Source organism: Phoxinus phoxinus, assembly GCF_949152265.1.
Source record: "Phoxinus phoxinus genome assembly, chromosome: 8".
Taxonomy (NCBI): Eukaryota; Metazoa; Chordata; class Actinopteri; order Cypriniformes; family Leuciscidae; genus Phoxinus; species Phoxinus phoxinus.
The window spans coordinates 29,704,530-29,722,948 of record NC_136883.1 but is presented as its reverse complement, the minus strand read 5'-3'; the positions used below and the strand labels follow the sequence as shown (position 1 = coordinate 29,722,948).

Below are 18,419 nucleotides of genomic sequence, written 5' to 3'. Positions count from 1 at the left end.
TTTAAAACGTCAGCAGTTTCACAGAAGTCGCTTACTGCACCATAAACAAATAAAGCCATCATCGCCATCAGCTGTAGCTTAGAATGAGGAGTGAGAAAATGGGTATGAAAAAGATAGATTTATTTACTGGCAAAATAGAACAAAACAAACAATAAAACAAATAAAATTAGAGATCAGGACTAGCAACAGTACAATGTATCCACAGAGATGTTTGGCTTTGCTTCACCCTATCCTTGCAAAAAAAAAAAAAAAAAAAAAAAACAGAAATACAGACATACAAAGAACAACAGCAACAAAAATATTGACTTACAAAAAGAGAAAAAGAAGACTTTGATGTCTTCTGAAGAACAACACTATCTACAAACACTGAAGATTAGCCACAAGGTTACAACAGCCTTTTCATTCCATTTTCTTATAAGTCATTACAAAATGATAATTATGACTATCATTATAATAACCATAATAATTGCCCCTGTTCCTAGCCTGATATTCAGTGCAGTGCTTACTCCACTGTTTGTAATGGAGGGCTCCCATCTCAGGAAACAGAACTTATGATCTCATGCGTACTGCACAACTTCAATCTAGCCGTTAAAGAGTTTTTGATATTATAACAAAAGAAGTGTGGCATTGATAAAAAAAAAAAAACTATTTTTACAACCTGGCTTGATGTGCGTGTGCCAAGTTATGAAACTATCCCTTCAAAAACAAACAGGAGAAACACTGCAATGATAGGCAGAAACAAACAAGACCTCTAAAATGAAATCTGGACTTGTTATAACTAATCCAGTGGTCATGCACCAATTATCAGAACCTTTCTGTATCATACTCAAGGTAGGGGAAATTAGAGGGGGGGAAAGGTGTGGTGGGGGGTGTGAGGGGGGACATAAAACAAAACCTAATATTTGAACATGAACGTTAGTGTTTTATCTGAACTGAAATGTGAAACGTCTTGGGAAACAAAAACAGAATGAAATGCTCTAAGGGTTGCACCTTTTGAGCAAACCCACCGCAAAATTGATCAATATTCCCAACCGCCATCCAGCTCTGCGTGCTGTTCCTCAAACCCTTGTTCCAAATGCCACATCTGCAAATGTCCATTCTACATACGTGGCTTTCCTATGCCTTTGAGGGCAATGAATGTTGCTCTCAAAAATGTAGAATACATTAATTATTTAATTTATATAATATTGTAGCATAAAACTGAGAACCCAGGAGTAAAGTCAGGTTGGATGTGCCAAGCTCCAACCAATTACAGTTTTTTTGATGACTACTTGGAACGTACAACAGCAAAAAGTTCCCTAGGTTAGCTACTCCCCCGTCCCCAAGCACAACTCAAGGTATCCTGCGGTGTTTTGAAATGTCTGGTTTCATGTTTGTATGTGTGTATGTGTTCAAGTATGCACGGCTGTTAGTCCTCAGCACATGGATATGGTGACATTGATGCCCAGGTTGCCATTCTCTGCAAACAGCTGAGCAATGGAGGTGTCAAACACCAGGCAGTCACTGTTCATGATGGCGGTGGCAATGCCCTCATGGATGGAACGTGGCGTCGCCTCCCAGGTGAGCCGCCGCCGGTGGCCGTTCAACTCCAACCGGTAGGCGAAGTTTTCCGCTTGTTTTCGTGTGCCGATCAGCTGCACGATGGCAAAGAACTGCTGGTGGCCGTCATATTTCTCCTGCTTCTCCAGCACGAGCATAAAATGGAAGCCGAAGCATGACTGCATCATGACCCAGTCCACTGCCCCAGGCAAGTTGATGTCTGTGGCCAGGAAGACAATATCCTCACCTTGTAGCGTGGTTATGGACTTGTGCTGGTGTAGCAAGTGAGGCATGACGGCATCGAGAGATCCCTGCCACTTGCAGGAGGCGCCAGGACAAGGGCAAGAGTATGGCCGGAATTCACAAAGCTCCTCGTGTTCAGCCTTGTCTGTATGTGGTAGGGTAACTTCGCAGCCTGATGAGGCGTACTTGCAGGGGAAAAGCACTGAGTTGGCCACTTTCTCCATGGCCAAATTGCGGATTGACCCAAGTGGGCCTCTGCAGGTGGGGCAGCAGGTGAGTTTGGGCCGGCAGTTGCTACAAACCAAATGGCCGCTCTGGCACTGCAGGATGGGCGGCAGCACATAGTCAAAACAGACAGGACACTCAAATAGGCTGGCGAGGTCACTGTTGGATGCGGTGGTGCCCGACAAGGTTGGGACGCGCTGAGAAGGGGGACATTTAGAGGTTCCTGTGGGCAGCGCTGTGGCAGTCTGGCGACTCATTTCTAAAGAAAAGGAAATAAAGAAGAGTTAGCATGGCTAACAGACAACCATAAAGAAATGGAAGTGCACACATTTACAAGGAACATCCACAACCAGCTAAGCAACTGCATTATGCATGACAGCAGAGATCAGCTGGCATCTAATGCACTGATCTGAGCACTTCTGCTTCCGGAAAATAAAGTAGACATTTTAGAATGTAGCCTCAGGGTAAAAATGTACACGTTTCAGCTGATTTAACCAGTATGAACTCCAAAGAGCGATGAAAAAGTCTCAACAGTGCTGCGAGCCAGGCAATGCCTGTTCTCCCTGAGTGGCTCAGAGATATAGCCGTCTAGTGCCACCGATAAGTCAGACAAGGGCCTCTAGGGAAAACTCGGGGCAGCTATTTCTGGCATGAGTAAAATGCACAGATCTTCACGCCTCGCCCTTCTTTTTTTTTAAAGCCAGACATGGAGAGTGGACTCAGAAGACCAGAGCGCATGTCTGCTGCAAGAGTGTTCCTATGGCAACAAGCTGCTGTGAGAAGTGTGAATGTGTATGTGTATGGGACAACCTGTGTAGAGAAGTATAGGACTTGGGATGGATTCTTGCCTAATTCATGAAAAAAGGAATGGTGTGACCCAACTAACACCCTACCGCTATATATATCCTACTTCTACACATCAGTTAATAGGAAGCACAAGAGCAACTGTAAATCAGCACCAGGGAGCAAATGAAAAAGACTGATTGCAGATTTAACACAGACATTTAAGTGAGGAATAAAGAGACTACAGAACAAAGGAGCAGTGTGGCAGGACCAGAGCATAGTAAATCGTCTCACATGGAGGAATAAGGACAGTGCCAGAAAGGAGGGTGGGGGTGTAGATAGACGGCGAGCTGTGCGTGTATGTAGGTGGCTTAGAATCTGCTAGTAAACACATCTGCTCTGATAAAGCCAAGTATTTTCAGCCCCCTCAATGAGCAGCTCTCAGAGTATAACAACTGAGGCCAAAATTAGTCCAAGCACAACAGCTAACACCATGCCCTTAATGTCTTTCTAGGCTTGTAGTCAAAGACTAAGGGATTAGAAATGCCTAGTCCTAATTCTAAGTGTATCATGTGTAAATCATGTTAGGAATCCATATGATTTGCAATGTTCCTGGATCAATATCCATTGGTCATAGAACAACATCCAATCAGAAGTCTCAGATTTTAGAAGGGTTAAACTTATGTTCTTGAATCATTTATTGTTGTTCTAGAACCTGTTTTACAATATCATTTGACAGATGTATGTAACCAAAACAACAGTACAGTTCTTAGCAACCCTCAGTCAGACGTAGCCCCGGGAGGAACCCGTGGCAGTGCATTCAAGATATACATTTTTGTAAGTTCATGAGAATCTAAACCCAAAATATTGGTGTTAATAGTCTAGCACAATACTGCACTGTTTGAACTACAGGAACACTGTCTCACTGGGACAAGTAACAAGTCATGTTGTGCATGTCTGAATGAACCTATGATTTTTGCTTGAGTGCAGGAGGTGTGTGGTCAAATCCCAGACGAGCCCCCAATAACTGTACACATTTTAAAGAAACAATTTACAGGTGACCTGTTAACTTGTTTCAGGTGTGTCCAATCCTGGTCCTGGAGGACCACTCTAAACCAGCTAGTCAAGGTCTTCAGGATTAGTAGAAACTCCGCGCAGGTGTATTGGGGCAGGTTGAAGCTAAACTTTGCAGGATGTTGGCCCTCCAGGAGCACGACTGGACAGACTTGGCTTTTGTTGAGATGCGTGTCCATGTCCAGAGCAGATGTCCGATACAATGAGAGAAGCAATGACAGCCTGTCTGCTTGAAGTTAAGCCAAAGAGACAGTAAGCCAACCTCCCACCACGAAACAGTCGGAGCAGCTGATGGCTGTCGTACACTACTGTTACAACAGTGCTGCTCCATTAAGCTGAGGTTTTAACAACAGCTGAAGTGATGCATGAGTCTCACTAAGAGAAAAAAAAGTGAAAATTAATTGAAAGGGAATAGTTTGAGAGATAGTGCTTGACTTGTGAGAAAGGATTATTTATGGACATTGACTTTTGTAAGTTGTGGTTGGCAGGCAAAGTATCCTGCTTCTGCCAAAGCTAAATATATGGGGGGAGGGGGGACCATTCCAACGCAGCATGTTTAAACATCATGTTCTTCATCTCAAGAATAGTCTTATCCTAAATAACATTCAAAGTAATGAGCAAGAGTATTAGTCAATTCTTCGTTAAATCAATGCAATGTTAAAAAGCCTTTATGTCCAGTATGGTTACCCTTAAGGCAAGCTATAATGAAAATCATGATGGTTAGCAATTTGTTTCTCTTTTTAGTCCACTGTGCCAAGAGTAGATTCCCTACACATTTTTAGTGAGTCTAGAAAGCACTGTCGAAAAAGTATATGGCACATAAATATAGTAGACTTGGGTAAAAAAAAAAAAAAAAAAAAGTCGACTTCACTAAGGATTTGTTTAAAACTCTGAAAGAAAGCAAAGCGTGGTAAGAGCCCTTGTGGCATTGCTGAAGTTTCTATTTGTGAAGTTCTTCGTCTGGGAATCAAAAGAACTGTGGTGTGTCTCTTTTCTCCAGCAGTGCTGAGCTGCTATGTCAGTGGAAAGTTTGCAGTCCATCACATATAACAGGAAATCCTGTAACCCCAGAGGAAGTGGTTAGAGCAGACTCGTTGTCAGGTCTTCTAATGGAGTTAGGAAGAACAAAAGGCAATGCAACTGACCTACGCTGCACAAGCTGGAGTTTAAAAACGGCACAATGTCCCAGACTATTATTTTATGTCTCAGGTAGACAGTTAAGCCAGGTAACTTTAATACATCAGATTAATGGAGCCTCAGCAAAAAAACATCAACATTAATGCTGATGGTAACAACAGCATTACTGCTGTGCTGAGTCCAAACAAGGCAGTTGGACAAGTCCAAGGACCAAAATACACTAAAGCAAGTAAAATACACTGAGCAAAAAGCTCAAAAAGGGCAACACAAAGTTTATAGCTAGCTACTTAAAAACACATTTAATGGCACAGACAATTGAAAGCATTACCACCTAAAAACCAGTATTATGTACAATGGCACTACTTGCAATGCTTTGGCCAAGAATTTGCATTTGCCAAGAATTTGCATACTTGCATCCACTGCGTTTCTGTAACCTTTGACTAAAGAATACTGTGCAGTTTAATCCGACCCAATAATACTAAGACCAACCGAGTAAACAAAGCTTTTGATCACAAGGGCCATCATCTATCTGTGAAGCTGTAAACGCATATTATATAAGTGTGCATCTCACCTTTCAAAGTTTTGCATAGATAGCCTAAAGTGAGTATTCTAAAGAGAGACCTCTAGCCTAAAATAATATCTTAAAATATTTTAATAAAGCTTATAATAATTGTGTAACTTCATACTTCAGTAAAATAAATATTTGAAACAATTAGGACAATATGGAAGAAAAAAAAAAGATTCATATGTAGAAAGAAAAACTATTTTAATCAAAGTTTTGCATCTTAAGATTTCTATTTAAATGTAACCATGAAATTGGTCCAAACATTATCATTTGTAAGCTAAGATATTGTCAGATAGTAACATCAAAGAAAGTCATTGTCAATGGCACTAGCGTAACAAACCTCTGCTACAAACATCTACATTAATTAAACACTTGAATACAGTTTCTTACTATGAATGCAACACTCTGTAAAGCGAGAGGCATACTAATATGCATTTGCAGCTGCATAAATTGATGGCAGTGCTAATTAACAGTGTACTTTAATACATAAAAAGGTTAGCAAGTTTTATTCAACTCGGTCTTGCAGTTTTCTCAGGTACAGTAATGATGTGGTCTGGTGCCAGACTCCATGGCGATGTTTGTGGTCAAGAGCTTTGTTCACTCAGTAGGTGTTACCATTGGATTTAGGTGTGCTGCAGTCTTTGTAATGTGGTTAGTGGTCTGCAACATTCTGTAATAGTAATTCGTTTTGTTCCTGAGATCTGAAGTCAGTTCTCAAAATGGATAATAAAAGCTTTGTGGGCTATTTAAATTTAGGATTAAAGTTTGACTAGCTCTTTCACTTTCTCTACGAGGCTTATATGTGCTATGGAAACAAGCTTGTACAGTACACATGTATGATTGCAGAAGGGGTTTGTGGGATATATTCTGGGAGACGTTCCAATAAAATGAACTGCTTTTTTGGTCTAGTTTCATTTGTAAACAGCGTTCTGGAACACAGTTCTCTGGAAGAAGCCCTTCTAGATTTGATGAAGGCACAGACAAGAGGTTCAGTATTCAGGGCTCTGGTGGATGAAAAGATTAAGGGATCGTTTTGGTAGAGATGGGTCACTCTGCAATGTCTAATGGCTCTGCCTGTGGTAACAGGCTCAGAGGGAATGGGAGTTTGATGGTACAGATCTGACCAGCTATCCAGATGGGGAATGTGAGAATACAGGCACAAACCCTTATCATTTAGCTTTCCTCTGCCACTTCTCCATTCGCTCCACTAAGAAGCCTTTCCATATCCCCATGAACTCAAGCTGAAGTAAACATCAGCTGAACATGAATTGAAGCATCACCGCCAAAAAAATACCCAACCCTGCTGCAAGTTTCAACGAACCTACATTTCCAAAAGCCTGCACATTGGCAGAGGATTCTGCTTGGCTTACCCACACAGTGTGAGTGAGTTCTGTTCACTGTTATTGTATTTTCAGAACATGCACAGTGAGAACATAAAACTGAATACTTGCCTTCGTCCATATGATTCCCAAGTACGTCTTTCTTTTTTCCTTGAAATGTGTGGACCTCTGGAAAGAGAGAGAGAGAGGTTTTGTTAGTTTTGTAAAATGCATAGATATATCTAGACTTTTTTCATTGTCTGTTTTCCAACTGCTTTCCTGATTTATTTTACAACTGGAAAAAAAAAGTGTTTTTCCCAAATAATAAGACAGGTGAAAATCAAGTCTCACCGGTAGTCAGTGCAGCAAAGCAAGTTAACTTATTCATTGTTTTCGTGCCGTTAAAAGTGTCATTAGGTTCCCACGCCAACTCAACTAAAGTGTTCCAAATCCTTCTTATCAACAACGCATCCTTCTTAGACTAGAATGACTTTCTAAACACTAACACCTTTGTTTTTTCTATAGCAACTGTACAATGCAGTATAATAACAGAAGAGTCAATGAATCCGTGAACAATACAAGCACAAAACAAGTAAAACAGATATTTCTTCATACCGTGATGTTGAGAGAAACAGACACACCCGTCTAACCGACCTCCTTTTAGTAGCCCTACAACTAGGACTGGGCGGTATACCGAGTTTGTACGATATATCAATATATTATTTTTATAAACGATACAGAATGAGGCAATACAATTTATATCAATATACGTTAGTTTGGCATTACGATCACATCTGAAAACTAGCAGAGGACACAGAGTGAGCAGCTGCGGGGAAAGTGCATAATCCACATTGTCCTAAACATGAGATAGGGCCTATGCTTTATATTATTCAAAATAACTCGTAAGATATAGTTATCACATGTAGTTCAAAGCAGCTTGCCCTGTCAGATGCTCTGACAGATATTTGTACTGTTTATTTCATTTAAGATGTGGCGTTTTTCCTCGGAGCATAACTTACATTTCCATGTATTCTCCATCTGTAACTGTTGAAGTCATGCAAATATTTCCATTTTGCTGTCAGGAGTGGATGAGCCTTCTGCAAGCAAGTCTCCACTAAACTACATTTTGCAAAAATATTTGCTGTTGTAGAAAATATGTAGGATTTTAAACATACAAAAAAAGTGTATTTTTATTACTATTGTAATGGGGTAATCAAATGTAGGATAATTTAACAATTACCCTGTGCTTTTGTTTTGATATATATATATATATATATAAAACTGCTTGTTTTAACCCTTTTTTCTCACATATAGCATAGCCTACATGGTTACTTGCATTTTAACCATATATTTGTTTGTTTTTTAGTCTTCAACATTAAAGGTACAATATGCAATAATTTTTTACTAAAATATCCAAAAATCACTTGCACAGTGTGATATATTTCCTGCAGTTGTATACTTACAATTTCCCCAAAGATTTTTAATTCCAATTTTAAATAATCCAATTTTAATTTTCTGTCCCGGAATCCCTGTTCACTTGTCGCCTGTCAATGACGTAATAATATCCGCGTTATCCCTGGTTTCTGCTCATAGTACTGCCGTAATAACCATGGCCGACAGATGTGGACAACTGTGTAGTGTGTAACGTCTAGCTGCACGCTGTTGTTGTTTCGTTCAAACATTATGGACCATGGCAAGCAGACTTTGGGAAAAAAGGAGAACTAAAACGCGGATCATTATCAGCATTTTTACATATTGTATCATGAACATTGTAAGACAACATTGGGCAGTATGTGAAAAATTATTTTTTAAATAAAGAGAAAAAAAAGTTTTTTTTAACCCAAATCGAAATTCAGACAAAAAAAAAAAAAAAAAAAAACTGACCATATTGCCCAGCCCTAAATACAACTTTAGCCTATACGTTTTTATCTTTTGTAATGCGAGGCCTGTTAAAGCAGATATCCACGGTGGGCAGGACTAATGCAGAGCACAATACCGGTATGGGCTTCACATTGATTTCTCCACATTAGGCCACACTTCAATATTTCATCAGAAGCCATTCAGAATGGAAGGACGATCAATATGCATTAAAGTATCTGGTGAAATAATTCATCAGATTAGGAGGTATCGAAGTCCAAATCTGGCAGATGGTCAATAGCATGGATCAGCATGACCAAATGCCAACAGGGACTTAAAAGCTGAAAACTCAATTTTGTTTTGATATCAACATTTGTAATTGACTTAGCTAGTTGCTAGAATAAGACCATCATGACAAGTTTAAGAAGCCTTTCACAAGTCTTATAGTGACCGTTCTGAATCTCAGGAGGACCAATTCTATGTCATAAAACTAATGCAGTCATTTAGCCACCAGCGAAAACCTTTGGCATGAAAAAAAAAAATGGAAAAAAAAGTGAGATGAGGTAAAGAAATATAAATGTATTGTGGGTAGTTAAATGGACATTTTTTGAGAAATACAGGTAACATTTATACTTCTTGTAGTGGATTCTAGTAAGCGAAAGTGTAGGCTTTCAGATGCTGTAACTAACTAGTCACTAGTTTTAATCAACATTTCATTTATGGAAATTAATGAAATAAAAATTTTTTTTTGAAGAAATAAAAAATCAAATGGAGAAATAATAAAAATATTTCTCTAAAAATGAAATTTAGAAAAGTGTCATCATTGACATCCAATAAATATATAATTCTGTATTTTTTTCAATCTGATTTTCAAAAAATAAACATTTAATTAATTTAATGAAATTCTAGCTATTCAGTTACTGGAGAGGCTTTCCTTGCGTCAATAAAATTGAAAATTTGAGAATGATAATAAAATGCAATATATTCTTTAGCATTATTTACGTATTCATATTTGAAAAATATTTTAATACTTAGGTAGTCGGCATGATTTCATTGTCTCTTGATATACAAGCCACAGAAACACATGATCCTCCTGTATGTGACTCATAGTTCCCTGAGCAGGCAGACGAGTCACAGCATGCCCTCACTGTACCACACTCCACAGTCCACACCAATTCCAAACACATGCATGCATAATCCTATGCACTACTACACTACTAATAAAGTGAACAGAAAAGCACAGCTGAGTACAAGACGCTGGAACAATGCACACAGTATGTCTGATGACAGCTCTATTGAAGTTTCCCTTGCACGCCATAGACTCAAACTATGACAACAAACACACACATTGACAAAGAAAACAAAATCAAGGATGTGAGGGTTTTCAGCATTTTATAACAGAGAAAAGAGTGTTGTCTCTCAAAACAGACAACTTTTCCTTCGTCTACAGTAGAAACAAGCATAGGAATGTAAGCAGAAGCCCAAAGAAAACAAGGTTTGTGTCAAAATGTCTCAGTGTTTTTTGGTACATATACACAATGAAAGTCAATGGGGCCAAATGTTGTTTTAAACTCCTTTGACTTTCATTGTATGGACAAAACGGTCTTTGAAATGGCCTGCCTCTTACAGGTGAGTTAGTGGTGGTAGTAAACAATGAGAGCATATTTCTGTTACCTTTAGGTTTACTAGCAGTTCGGGCCGCTATGCAAGAGAAGAGCTTGAGCACCCCCTTCCATGAGTACACAGGCTGTAGTCTAACCGTAGCAGACATGGGGAGCAGATTGACTCTTCATCATGCTCTTTACATAAAAACAAAAAGGTCCCATAAGACAGTTCCTCCTTTCCTGTTTCACTCGTTTTCCTATAGTCTTATTCTAATGACACCGCAAGATAGAAGCACAGCTCCAACAGGTCGCCCACTGTAAGGTATCGCCACCACCAACCCCTCCAAAGGAGGAAGGGATGAGTCCCGAACACCAACACACTCGTGCAATTTTGAGCAATTCCAGCAGCCGTTCCTTAAAGTGGAGAGCAGGAGATTTCCTTTTTAAAAGACTTGCTTTTCAGTAAAAAACAGCTCGGGATGAGTACAAAGAAAGTACGGGAAGTGGGGGAGAAAAAAGGATTTGCTGTAATCTAGGAATGTTACACAAGTAGATCCAGTTTCCAGCGTCTGGAAGGAGACTTAAGCAGCAATCCCAGAGAAGAGGGAAAAAACTAAAAACAGGGTTAAGGAGCCGAGTTGATAGGGTTTTCCTCCCTTTAAAAGCACATTCCAGGACTCGTTTGAGAAAGACCACTCCCATGACTTTCAGAGTACCCCGTCAGCTCGGCAAGTGAAGACGGGGAAGGAAGAAACATGCTGTGAACTCTCCGAACGACCGCAGAAAGAAGGAGAGTCCCGTCTGCACCGTCACCACTGTTGCCTGTGGGTTGAGGACTGAGGAGTCAAATGCCAGTCTGAAGTCAGCATGCTCTCTCTCGCTCTCTCTGAGGACGAGGAGTGGGACCGGTTCATGAGCTCAGCCGTGTCAGATTACAACGCTCCTCCTCTTGCTGCTGCCTTTATTCATGTCGACCAGACAAAGAGTCTTTACAGCATGGCACCTCTACGACAGCCGGCAACTTAAACAAAACACTCCACAATTACACACGCTGCTCATAAACGGCACTGACAAAACCATAGAAATGCAGATTTATGGGCACTTTAATGTCTTTGAACATAGAGAGAGGGAGAACGTGGCACATTACAACAAATCCAATATCGCCAGTCTTAACTGCTATAAAGAAGCTCATAGTGTGGAGCCACATCATACACCACTAAGTATCGCCTATCACCACTACCCAAAATACCCCAGCACATGCACACATGCTTAGAATGAGGCTGATTAAAACAATCTGACCTTTCTGCTCTTGAAACTGACATTAAGGCCCAGACGGTGGCCCCATATCAGCGTTTCAGTGTGTGACACTACAAGGCTCTGACCATCTCGGGTGACCTTTGGTCCCTCGCCTTCATCAAAACATGCCCTGTAGATTTAACTAGCGATAACATGACAACCAAAACATTAAATTCCACAATGCTGTGCTCATGAGACCTTATTAAAATCCTTGCCATTATAGCCACAACAAATGGTGTTCATCTTCAGACAGGTCTAACATCTGTTAATCATAGAGCTGTTAAATACAAGGATGGACTTACAAAAGAAACGAAAGCCTTTAAAATTATCAAAGACCATTTGCCTTTTGTTCCAATGTTGCTACATTATCATTTGAAAGGGCAGATGTGACGGGTCACGCATGTAAAAAGGGTTTTGCCTAGTCCTGCCTCACGTACAGTGTGACTGAAGCACCTGCAGGCATCCTGCTCTGTGGTAAAGGTGCTTTCTCATTTCTCACCAATTTGTCTACATGGTACAAGGAAAAACATCTTGCCATGTCTTAGGCAAGAAAAAAACACAAATGAAGTCTTAGCCTACATGATTTCATAGGAAAAATCTGTTAAACATCTTATCACATAACAAAAACCATCGTAGTAGTTTTGTGCTGCTTGAACGTCATGGCAACGTACAACACAAAGTACCTGAAGCGGGAAACACTGAACGTAACACGTAAATGCACATAACTAATGCAAATCCAGCAAGCTAGAATGCATAGGCCACGAAGTGTTGGCGGAATAACACATTAGCGGAACAGAGGGAATATGAAATTTTTCCCAGAAAATTTCTTGCACAAAATAAATTCAAACACTTTCAAGGACCTGTATCTATGCATGTTTATTTTCAAAAACTTTCAGATTCACAAACTTCTAAGGATTTCAAGGACCTGTGGGAAGGAACCCTGTTATAAATGCATCAACTGTTAGTATTAAATCAAGAATTAACATTTGTCATTCAATAAATTGAATAAACTAATCAAATGTTATGGGGTTTTTTTCCCATTACAATATCACAAAGTAGTCTATATTTATTTTAATTAAAAAAATGGAAAACATCACAAAAATTGTGGTCATCTTCTGAATTTAATGACACATTTTAAACTGTCAGAAGTCCGTGACTATGATCTGCATCTTATGCATTGGAGTAAAATAATAGATCCAGGGTGACAAAGTCCAATCATTAAAAAAAAAATGTATGCAAACTGTTAAACAAGACGATTACAGTTCATCTCTGGAAACAAACACACCATGTGCTCCACATTGCCCCCACAGGGCCAGATCATATGCTGACAGCAAGATGTTTTGTAAATGGTACAAATCTGCAATCAACGCAGAACAAGCACTTGTAAACAAAAGAGCTGAGGGCAAGGCAGAGATTCTACCCAGTATTACCATCTAAATGAAGACTCCGACATGATATTTCCATGCAGGTCATTGTGCTCCGGGTAGAGTAAACACCAGAGCTCCTCTCCACTGGAATGCAAAACAAGTTTCCAGTGGAAAATAATATAGTAATTTGAAAAAACACACACACACATTACTAAACCCACAATCATCAATACAGTTATTTTGCATGAGAAATGGCTTTTGCCCTTACTTAGTCTGCCTAAACGAATGGCCTTTACACAGAAGAACATTGTAAAGCGCATGCACTGACAGCAGGTCATCCACAGCCTTATTTCAGTAGGGTTGGTATCGGTTGGGTTTCTTACGACACCGGTGCCAAATCGATACTTTTTAAACAGTACCGGTGCCTCGATACTTATTTATAAAAAAAATGTGTCTCAGAAAGCGTCTCTGAGACAGGACACGCATATACTGTTAGGAGTCCTCTTTCACCGCTTATTGCACTTGAATGGTTTAAAATCACTTGTTTTTAAATCTCAAGGCTTGAAAATGCATTCAAATGATAAGCTTTAATTGACTGCACACACAGCACGGCAACATCACGCTAGCGTAACCACGATAGAGACGATAATCCAAAAATCTCTACCGGTTAATCGTGTCTACCGCTATATCGGCTGACCCTATGTTCATCTCCAAATGGGCCACTCACTTCAAAAGTGAAACAGAAGCTACACCTGAATACAAACAGGGGGAAATGAAGCATAACATGGACACACTTCATTTGTGATTCTATCCCATCCATTATCTCTTGCTCATCTCTAAGATACCTTCTCAATGGACAGAGTCCATTAGAGCTCTATCCTGTAACTCTATATACAGCAAAAGCTCTGGGCAGGGGCTGCTAATGTAACTAGCAGCTATAACCATGTATATTACCACATGTAAGCTGTGGGCACTCTGGCCAAACAATGAGGTATTTTCTGTATTTGTGTTGTCATTTACACTTACGGTTATGAGGGACAATCAAAGACTTTATACAGAAAGACGGTGCACTCGTATTAAATTGGAGAAAGTGCAAAATAGTCCCAAAAAAGTCCCACCATCTAAACAAAAAGAGTCGATTGGTAAAGTCATTGCAGCTGCCGTTACAAGCTCCGGTTCCTATAGAAACAGTCAGTGTTCTGAGACGTGCGCTTAGGACTGCGGGTTAGCTTAGTCCACCCCGAAAAATGCAGTTCTGTTCCATGTCATGAATCGAGGATTTAGAAACAAAATTTCAAATGAAATTTAATCGTAACGTAAGCTTGGTGAACAGTTTTGGAGAATTTGACGTTTCCCCACGCACTTGCGTTCAGATTGTTCACTTGTGTACAGATGCTTTTCATTATACATGCATTTCATTTATTCATTTCATTCAATGCTTTCAGTGAATGTTTAATATACAATAACAATGCAAGGCAAGCACATCACATGTATCTGACCTATTTTATCAGCATTCAGTATAGGATTTGACTTCATAGATTAAGTAGCCTAGTCTATTTCAAATGGATCGCATATACAGACTGTCTCCGGGTGGTGGGTTAGACTAGTCGGTTGCTGAATTTGTTTAAAACATTAATTAGTCATTGCGCACATCTTTAGTTCTGACAAAAAAGTCCTTTTAAAATTGGAAAGAAAAAATAAAGATTTGCCATTTATCGTGATAATTATCAATTGAAATGAAAACAATTATTGTGAGGTTTTTTTGGGGCCATATCGCCCAGCCATAGGCTAGTTAAAATGAATAGAGAATATCTCGTGTTACCACTCTGAAGTGTCGAGGGGTATAGCAAGTATTAGAGGTGGAAGAGCGATGCAATGAGATCGTGTGTGAAATGGTCAGCTATTCTAAAGAGGGTCAGATTACCTCACCATTACCCTGGTCTGAAGCTGTGGAGTCTCTTTAAAAGACAAATGTCTTTTCTTGGTCACATTTCTGTGACCAAGTGATAATCGTGCAGCTGTCCCATAAAGACAGTTTGAAAACAAGTGTCACAAGATAACTCCAGTCATCGAATAACACTAAAGAATAACACCCAACAATGCAGTTTAACAGAAACAAATGTCTTGCTAGTCAACAGATAGCCTAATATTTTATAAGTAAGCATTAGAAATAGCCCAAATAAACAAAAATCATGACCATTTAGATAGAAAAACAACTTTGATTGCGTTCTGAAGATCTCACTAAAGTGCACAAATCTCTACAGAAATAATCAATAACTTTGTGATGAACACTCCATAACATGATCTCTAGTTCACTGCTGAGGTGTGTGAAGAGAATGAAAGAGAAGGATTGCATTTCCAAGCATCTGGGCACACAGCGACAAATCGAATGCGTCCCAAATTCAAGGCAGAAGAGTTTATACATTATTAACCTTATGCCTTCTGCGTTTCTCAAAAGCATTGCGAGCTAAGTTGATATCTATTATTTACCCTGGACAATCAATCCTTCATCAATCCAATAGAGATGTCAATCAGCAAATGAGATATCACAGAAAAATGTAGGTTTATTTACAGCACTTTAAATAAGTAGCCTGAAGGTTCTCTTCAACTATATTCTATGCTGCAAAATATCAAGTCTGTGGCAGGCAACACTTCAGTGTTTATAACAACCTTACATTTCTAAAGACAGTAGAATAAGGTTAGTTACCGAAGGGATTTGACCCTCTCCTATCTAGCTATTGCTTCAACCAACTGCAACTTAACCTCAATTACTGTAATCGATAGGGGAGGTGCTTAAATGGATCTTTAAGGATAAAGAACAACGAAAACAGTACAGCTCAATTCAGTCGCAACAAAGATGCAAGCATAACATCTCCTTGGCAAATCGCAGTCGCTTTGTAAACAAAACGGTGTGGTGATCCAGATGCCAAGTTCAAGGCGTCTGTGAGCGCGGAAGCTTAAAATAAATCCCGTGTGTAGCAGAGACACGGGTTTCGTGCCGTGGACATTAAGCTTCTTTAGGTCTCAAAGCAATCACATGCACTGAAAATGATTTTACTCTAACATCTTGGGTTTGAGAGGGTCATGTCGAGACTCAACACTTTATGCATGTTTTCTTTAGGACTGATTTCTAAATCATAATTAAAGGTTATATTGACCATAACGGTGATAAAATGTCTCCTACATCACATACTAGCCCAGCTAGCCCTGTCTCTTTGTACATGTGTATTTAATGCCAGGATTGTTTTGCAGAGAATAATACAGTATCTGTCAGCCAAGCCATCTCTCTTACGCTTAGAAATAGTCTAGTATGATTCAACGCCAATTAATGAGGCCTCAAGCTTGCAACTAAATATTAAACACAAATAGTATTTCTGCATGCATGCATCCGATTATTAACATTGGAAAGAACTCCGATGGTTAGATTACATTTAATTTCATCACATTATCAGTGCCTCACTTAGCACAAGCATAGAGAGCTAGCAAAGCCGGGCTAATAATGGTTACATGGACCAAATCTCAGCGTTTAAGAGAATAAAAAAAACATTTTAGGACTGGCTACGAACCGCACTGGGAATCTTAATGTGTTAACAGAAAAATGGGTCAAACAAATGGTGTATTGATGAGGAACACAGTACAATGTTTGATAGCTTGGTCGGCTAGCCGCTTTTTAAGCTAGCTAGCTCGCTAAAATCAACAACAGAGCCATTATACTCGACCGAGGGATTTAAACACTGCACTTACCGCTGGAAAAATACCCTTCTGCTGCCAAACGGAACAATTAAAAAAAATAATCCACTACACGTCGGGCCTCGTCCGTTAATCGTTTGGATGTTTGTGTTTCTACATTCGCTAAAAGGAGACGCTGCTGTCGCCCGGCAGTCTCGGTGTCGCGCACTGACTGAAGCAGTTGAAATATATTTTTCACGGGAGCGGCGCTACAAGTCACGCGCTTCAGCCACATGAACGCGGGAAGGAGAACAACGTTGGGTCAACAACTTACAGTCCATTGACTGTGCAACAGACTAGTGATGGTGGGATGTCCGTCTCATTACATTTCTACGAATCGGTTCTTTCGAACAGTTCATATCAAAGAACCGATTCGGAAAACCGTTTCACCAGCAACACGTGGCCCCTGACATCCCATGTTAAGTGTAAAATGTTCTAATAAAACCACTTGCATTCATACCGTATATTGTTTTATTATATGTTTCACTTAAGTTGTATTAATGTATATTAGTGTACGTTATATTGATGTTCTGTTGTTGCGACCATGATTCAGCAAGGTAACGTCACATCTGCTTTTAAATTACAAAATACTAAATTTCATGTGCCTGGATGTTTTGATACAATGTTATTTATTAAAGCCAACCCTGTTTCATAGGCCTATGTTAATATAAAAAAAACGATCACCAATAAAGTTATAAACATATCTCCAGCACGTTTTATAATGTAGCCTATTTCTGTAAAGTGAACCCCATCAGTCGATTAGCTACGATTCGGATTGGTTCGAAAGAGACGATTCTCGGTTCCGGTGAGCTGCTTACATGATCGTTGCGAGCAGGGTTTTATAAGCACCGAGGTCCCAAATTTGAGCTGTCTCGATCCCCTCCGAAAGCTGAGCTAGCCTTTTCATTTCTGTAGCTACCAGTAAGGAAAGTAAACATATATGGTCAACTTTGAATCATTTTCTTTAAAAGTGAATTTACTGAAGGGTGAAGAAGGCTATACCAGGAAAGCTATAAGATTAGGCTAAATTCATTCACAATATGTAGCCTACACATTCATCATTAATCACTTACCCAACATTAGGTCTATTTTCAATTCAAAATGTCGACACATGAAACATTCACTCTTGTTTGTATGTCTATGTAAAAAAAAAAGTTTCTTGCCACGTCACATTCAGGTATGAATGACATCATCATTTAAATGACAGCATAGTTTCAGTTCAAAATGAAGAAATTACATTTAAAACGATTTACAGTCAAACTAAATTGTTTATTTAAAAAGACCCTATTCAAAGGATTATGTAGCTGTATGGTTATGTAGGCTATTAGCCCTCATAATTGTAACAATATGCTCACTTGAGCACTTGTGTTATTAAGGTGTGTCATAGTCTGTGACGTCACATGCTGCAATTAAGCAAATAGTTCCTTTTCCCATGCCTGTCTATTTTTTACTGTCTGTCCTCTTAAAGGTTCTTAAATTATTTATTGATGGAGGACTCCTGAGAGTTCCCCGTCTAGAATGAACAGAGATATACCTTTACCTGTCATTGGGTGCAAGTCAATACTTCAAGGTATCGTATTACTGATTATCACAATATGTTACATGTCTCCTCATGAACAGACAGTGGTTTAGTGCAATTAACAGCTGCTGTTTAGTAGTGTGCCCAGTCTGCCCACCTTTT

The 18,419-nt window shown here is 39.5% G+C and overlaps 1 protein-coding gene across 3 annotated transcripts; it reads right to left on the bottom strand.

The window, feature by feature from the left end:
- Positions 1 to 100: 100 nt before the first annotated feature.
- siah1 (siah E3 ubiquitin protein ligase 1) lies at positions 101 to 17,072 on the bottom strand. 3 transcript variants are annotated; one of them, XM_079621089.1, is made up of 3 exons: positions 16,754 to 17,072; positions 7,018 to 7,074; positions 101 to 2,266 (listed from the first exon to the last, which is right to left on the bottom strand). In XM_079621089.1, exons 2-3 carry the CDS (start codon positions 7,025 to 7,027, stop codon positions 1,416 to 1,418), a joined length of 861 nt encoding a protein of 286 aa, XP_079477215.1. In that variant the 5' UTR covers positions 7,028 to 7,074; positions 16,754 to 17,072; the 3' UTR covers positions 101 to 1,415. The 3 variants fall into 3 exon arrangements, with proteins under 3 accessions (XP_079477215.1, XP_079477214.1, XP_079477216.1); XM_079621088.1 differs by lacking the exon at positions 16,754 to 17,072 and adding an exon at positions 10,417 to 11,234; XM_079621090.1 differs by lacking the exons at positions 7,018 to 7,074; positions 16,754 to 17,072 and adding an exon at positions 3,853 to 4,241 and having other exon boundaries at positions 108 to 2,266.
- Between the last annotated feature and the right edge of the window lie 1,347 nt (positions 17,073 to 18,419).